General features: G+C 42.1%; 1 protein-coding gene across 1 annotated transcript in view; it reads right to left on the bottom strand.

The window, feature by feature from the left end:
• Window positions 1-1,147: 1,147 nt before the first annotated feature.
• LOC113229907 overlaps window positions 1,148-6,721 on the bottom strand; it is a 20,984-nt gene continuing 15,410 nt past the window's right edge. The window contains exons 14-17 of the mRNA XM_026463599.1: window positions 6,365-6,415; window positions 4,724-4,871; window positions 4,034-4,204; window positions 1,148-1,501 (exon numbers count right to left, since the gene is read on the bottom strand). Of these exons, the coding sequence (XP_026319384.1) occupies window positions 1,289-1,501; window positions 4,034-4,204; window positions 4,724-4,871; window positions 6,365-6,415 (583 nt within the window). The 3' untranslated portion in view covers window positions 1,148-1,288. The remainder of the gene's footprint in view (window positions 1,502-4,033; window positions 4,205-4,723; window positions 4,872-6,364; window positions 6,416-6,721) is intronic.

The following is a 6,721-nucleotide window of genomic DNA, read 5'->3' as shown; positions in this document are numbered from 1 at the left end:
TTATTCGGCAAAGCTTGTTACTCAAATAGAGTGATCATCTAATACATCATCTAAACGATATCTAGGATTTTATAATACTCTATGTGAGTAACGAGCTTTGTCGAATAAAACTGAGAAATGCTAAAGTCACATGTTGTGCTTATTTCAGTGAATTCAGAATATTTAAAAGGCTCCTCTGTAAACTTGGCAATTTCGACATACGATACTTTACGTCGGAGGGGTCGATATTTTTACTATTATATATTATTTTTATTACATTATATATTTTATTATTTTTAAATATTTTTCTTTATGTAAAATACTGCCTCTAACATTTCGAAGCCTTATTTTCTCAAGCTCGTATCTTATAAAGAGTGATTCAGGAGATGGCAAAACTTCCTGTTTATTTTAAATTTCTTATCAAGGGTGTCAATTCTGGATGTATTACTTTAAGAATAGGTAAAAGTCAGTGTGAATATGAAGGAAATGTGATATGAAATCAGCCTGCAAAATTAGTACATACAATCCATTTTTTGCACTTTAGTAACTTTGTGCTTTAAGATACGAGTTTGAGAAATTAAGGCGACGATTTTGTAATACTCTGCCCAAGATCGAACAGGGAAAATTGAATTATTTTTATAATAATGGTACCCTTTAAGAAGGAAGGCTTGACACGCGGGAGTTTAATTTCCTACCGCTTAAGGAGATGCTATGTCGTTGCAACTGCTTTGTACTACATGTAAATCAGAACGACATGCCACACGGTGCGTTGAAACAGTGCGCGTAGACGGAACAGCTCGTGTGGCACCCAGTCCTTTGTAATCAACGCAATTGCGATGACGCAATGCCCGTGTGGCATTTCACTTAGCTGGTCTGTTTCATAGGGTAGCCCTGTGTGTACGTCTCCGTATATTCCAAAAATATTCTGTATTTATTGTAATAAGGATAATATCTCTAGCAATGGCGTGCTGTTCAATTCGGTGGGGTGGGGAAAAACAGCAAAACATCTAGTTACAAAACAAACGGAATCAAATTTCATCGGTAATGAAATATTCAAAATGTAATTTTGCTAATTTTCGTCCATTATAACAAAGCTCAAGTTAATTGGTGGAATTGAAATTGATTTGAGTGAAACAATTGACGACACCCGTCAAATGTTTCGAATTCGGGCTGGCCAATCGGAGCGCAGTTGTCACAGTAATGACGTCTCTATTTCTGGTTATATACTCGATGAGTGTGACATAAGCCACTTGATTCTATTGATTGTGAATATATTAAATAGAAAATATAGGTATAGAGAAATTTATGATTATAAATGATTATTTTCATTGTGTTCACAAACACAGATACGCGGTGGTTGTCGAACTAAGTACAATGGTGCGCATTTCGGTCCTGTTATCCTGCGGGCTTCGACACTGCCAACAGGGTGCAATTTGCCTTGCTGTAATGTGAGATCCACTACGTAATTCGGACGAAGAAGACCCGCTGGGTATTGCTTTACGGTGTGCTCTTCTAGCTCCTCCTGTTAAGACATTTCATAAATATAAGAAAAATTTTAGTCGTCAACATTGATAAAATTAATAAAAATGGAAGTAATTTAATTTGCTACTCCGCGAACCCAGTGAAGGTTAAATCGTGCAAAATAGCTGCGCTTGTGTTGCATATTTTTTCATGCAGTTAATTGTCCCACCCTCCCTCCGCATAAAATTAATAAAATAAATAACACAAGCGCAACTACAGTCACAAACCACCACCAAAAATATACCCGCCACGTGTTTCGCCTGCTCGACACTCGGGCGTAGAGTGAGCTCGTTTTTCTTTTTCTTTTTTTGAAGGACACTTTGCAGTTGGCGGCTGATGTCCTTGACTGCGCCACCGGAAGAAATGGGCGAGCTGACCCTGATCTGATTATAACCCGTAAAATATACTGAAAGCCAAGTAGCGGGCCTGAGGGCGCCCAAGTGGGCACGGACCTCGGCTCAGGGCGCTACTGAAGACTTCCGCCAGACGGGCGTGCTATAAGTGAGAATCTACCAGTGTACGTGCTGAACTGAGGGGCTCTATGACCTCGCCGGCGAGGACGGTTGGTGCGTGTGGAGATGGAGGACTGATGTGCGATCTGGTTGGCCTTCAAAGTGGCGAGAGTGATAGCGTCGTCAGGGTCGTTGAGGACTTCCCTTAGCCGACTGGTCCTAAGTAAGTGGTGGGGGAGTTCCCTGAGGGGGTCGTAGTTGGATGCAGCCACCACGAGGGGGTTGGGGTGGTGAGGAGCAGAGATACCACGGGGGCACCCGTCGTGTAGCCCATAAATCTATTTTGGAAAGCTTGCAGGCGGTGTATAAGCGCGGGATTTGCCTGAACGAATGCGACACTGGCGTACGTCATGAATGGGCGGATGCAGGTTGTGTACAATCTTACCTTATTACGAAGGGAGAATTTGCTATGCTTGTTGAGAAGTGGGTGGAGGCGGCTCATTACAAAGTGGGACGCGATCACGTACGGTTTTCACGTGTGCTTTGAAAGACAGCTTCCTATCGAGCGCAACTTCTAAGTATTTGAGCGTGTTCACCCAAGGGATTAGGCAGCCAAAGAGCGAGATCGGGGTGAGGTTTTGTACCCTACGACTGGATAGGTTACTTCACGTGAAGAATACCGCCCCGCGTTTGTCGGGATTAACTTCGATTCTCCGTCTGCGAAACCACTCGCCTAGGCGTGTGGTGGCAGATTGGAGAGCTGTGGAAACTAATTTGGAGCTGCGCACCGAATAATAGAGCGCAGTGTCGTCGGCAAAGATTTACTGACTGATATTTCGGAATATCGCTAGTGTACAGAGAGAAAAATAGGAGGGGCGAGAGAAGCGATTCGACAAGAAGTCTCGAATGATGTGCACGAGACAACAGGCACACAGAGATTGTACAGCTTGTAAAGTAAGCCGTTGTGCCACACTTTGTCGAAAGCTTTTGCCACATCGAAGAAGAGGGCACCGGTGGGCATGAAGCGGGGGCGATCGAAATCTTCGGAGATATGCTCCACTATCCAGTGCACTTGCTCGACGCATGAGTGCCTAGCTCTAATGCCAAACAGTTCGTCGGGGAGGAGATTGTGGGACATGACGTAGTCTCTGAGGCGGGCGTAGAGGATGCGCTCATAAAGTTTGCCCATGGTGTTAAGTTGGGAAATGGGACGGTAGCTGGAGGGTTCAGATGGAGATTTCCCGGTCTTGTGAATACCGATGACCACCGCCTCTTTCCACTTTTGCGGAAAGATGCAGTTGGTCAGAGCGGCGTTAAAAATTGCAATCAGGAGAGACAGATGAGGGGTGCGTCGAAGATACCGTCAGAGCTTTGCGGTGGCAGCTCGTTCAGAACGGTTGGTGTATTTATATCCCGCTACCCCCAGTGTTGCTATTGTTGAAACCCGAAAATACCGGTAATAAAGGTGATGATGCAAAATTCAATTGTTCATTTATTATACAACCCCTGCTGTTGTATACCTAATTATTTCCATATGTTCCAAAATTAATTGCTAATAAAACTAATTAATTACTTGATAAAATTTAATTCCCCATAAGCCATATTGAGCGCGGTGCACACACCCTCCGTGCGAAAAAATACCTACAACAATGAGCAGTCCCAGAGACCATAAATGCTTATTCAATCAGGTAGCACCATATACAGTTCGCACGTCTTGGTTACTTAAAAAAGGGCCAGCAAAAACCGACGGACGGCGGGGCAGAGCATTGAAGAGGATTTTATGCACTGATGAGGGATATCCCTTACAATACCGCGAGCGTCTGTCAGCGCTCAGCGTATTGCAGTCCGCTGGAATGCTGCGGCATCCACCAACATACCAAGTGTCGCTCGGACTTGATTCATTCCTCTAGCGACTATGCAATCGAAAAGTCGAATGATTTCGACGCATATCGGTGGATCCCGGCGCATGCCGGTGGATTCCATCACATGCATGCCTTCCGCCGGTATTACACCAATTACATGGCTCATGTGGATACAGCTATTACCAATTGTATTAACGTGAATAGGCAGGAAACAATTACCGTAGGCAAGTCAGGCACAGCGACCTCACACCAAGCGTGTGCGCTGGACACTCTGTAGAGGGCACAGGGTAGGCCGATGCGGTCAGCGAGTACCTTGTAAAGAAGCGCTCGCTCCAATGCACCGCCTACGCGGACCCAGCCCAGACCAATTACACGTGAGTTCAGATCCATCTGTCGGGACATTTATAGATTGTGTTATTTCTTATTACATGACAATTTAAAAGTAAGCATGTGGAGGATTTTGATGACCAAGCGGTCATCAAAATCATAGATCGTAACTAGTGTCTTTTACTCGCGGGTCTACAAAATAAAAACGTTTTTTGTCGCTAAATATTGTAGCTACGATAGAAAGAAGTTATTTATGTAAACATTATTGAATGAATGTCTAAATACAGTGGCGGAGTTGCCCTAAGGCCCAGTAAGCACAAACTTCTGCGGTACCGGAACGCTAAAAAAGGTCGAATTACCTACGATAACAACGTATAAACGAACCACTGGCCACAAAAAAAATTAAAATCAAAAGACTATCACAGTATTCTTTTTTCAAATTAAACGTTCTGGTTTAAGATAAGAACGTTCTTATCGGTCCATAGTCAGGGGGTAACTTTAAGTGAGTATCTACGTGGTAAGTTCCTGTACTGAAGTCGAATTAGACCTAGATGAATGTGAGGTAAGGTAAATGATTCTCACCATCAAATCTGCCAAGTGTAAGTTAACGCCGGGCATGGAGCAATCTCTTTCCTGTGCCAGCCCACTCATCTGTTCACACACGTAATCAGCCAGCACCTTAGCGCACTCTTTTAGAGACGACGACACTTCTGCGCATTTGTCTCGTTGTCTATTCGTAACAAAGTTTATTTTTACAAAATAGTTAAAACTTAGACTGACTATCGCCAGAGTCCCATGCGTTCAGGCAAATCCCGCGCTTGTACACCGCCTGCAAGCTCTCCAAAATAGATTTATGCGCAACGCGACGGGTGCCTCGTGGTACCTCCGCAACGCTTAATGCCGTCTCAGCTTAATGTCGTCTCACTGAGAGTCGTATTCCAGAACTCTACCCAACGTACAAATCAGGACTTACTCAAGCGTAGAATGTGTAAACGGAGTTCACCTGAGTAATGTCAGAGGAAGTGACAACTTGAGTCTTAATTTTAGACACTGCTTGAAATTCATTTCAGTTTCACTGTTTCTTAAACGGTACCTACTCAATTGTAAAATCTTGTCTTGAGCGTTGTCGAAATCTGTATATACTTGAGTGAGGTCCGGATTGCGCTTGAGTACATAATAATCAGCGAAAAAATTACGATTATTTGACATGGACCAACTAGAATGTTATAATTTAAACGTCTAAGTTAAAATCTAGGTTGTTTCAATTGCAAGCTTTCTTTTGTTGGCATATATTGAGACAATAACAACTTTTTTTAAATACTGCATTCGTTTATGAATTTCCAAAAGTATTATCTTAGGAATTATAGCGATCACCGCCGGTTTCAGTTTTTCCCAATCGATCATCGTAACAAATAGTTTTTATTTCCATTAGTAAATTTCAGCGTCACCTACTTGATTTTGAGCATTATTGCTCTGGCCACACAGATGCGGCCGCGGAAGCGTTGCGGACGCGAGAATTTTTGTGAGTAGGTACCGTTTAAGAAACAGTGAAACTGAAATGAATTTCAAGCAATGTCTAAAATTAAGACTCAAGCTTTCACTTCCCCTCACATTACTCAGGTGAAGTCCGATTACAGATTCTACACTTGAGTAAGTCCTGATTTGAGCGGTGGGTAGAGTTCTGGAATACGACTCGCAGTGAGACGACATTAAGTTGAGTGGGTGACGGATGACGCATTCTGTACCTGATAGCACAGAACACACTCTATTATTCCAATTTTAGTACTTAGTTTATTTATTTAGTTGGTTACTAAGTCGAATTAATTACTAATAAATTTTGTATAACTGCATCGTATTATGTGTCAAATCATATAATGTGTGTGTACTGTGCAGTAAATTATTAAGGGAATATACAATTTTCTTTCATTCTTTGAGTGAATGAATGAATGAAAGTGAATGACCTAGCGCTTTATGTTCGCACAAGTCGCGTCCTGTCGTGCTAGCCCCACAGGTCGTTTTAGAAACATTCGTAGGTGGTTGCGGGATTATAAAAATATCGTTTTTTTTCAACACCAATGTTAACATTTAGGATTAAAAGTTACCATTAGTTACCATTACAACCTAGTTACCATTTAAAAGACGTAACAGACTGCATGCGTGTTGTCATTTTGCAGATATGGCCTTATTACACGAAGGGTGCGCATAGTGTTTGGCTAGCCTTACCTGACTTCGAAAACGGAGTCTTGAATTTCGATGTAGTGCAAAGATTTTGCTCTGAAATACAAATACATACTTAAATTCTTAGTAATAAAAATAAGCCTAAGTACTTTAGTTTTTCAATCCACTTGCTATTGAATATCGTCAGAAAAATCTTATTGATATTATCCCGTGTGTAGCGCGACATAACTGTTACGTAAACTATCACTCCTCCCACACTGCGCAGCTACCTCAGGAACCGGCTCTGTTAAGCGGTAGGCATGTAAATACCGTCATTACAGTTTTATTGTTAATGAAACAATATTATATATTATAATATAGTATAGTATAGTATAGTATAGTATAGTATAGTATAGTATAGTA

This window comes from Hyposmocoma kahamanoa, unplaced genomic scaffold (genome assembly GCF_003589595.1).
Source record: "Hyposmocoma kahamanoa isolate Upper Pololo Valley unplaced genomic scaffold, ASM358959v1 63, whole genome shotgun sequence".
NCBI lineage: Eukaryota > Metazoa > Arthropoda > Insecta > Lepidoptera > Cosmopterigidae > Hyposmocoma > Hyposmocoma kahamanoa.
The sequence above is the reverse complement of the archived record's forward strand: the minus strand, read 5'-3'. Positions and strand labels throughout refer to the sequence as shown.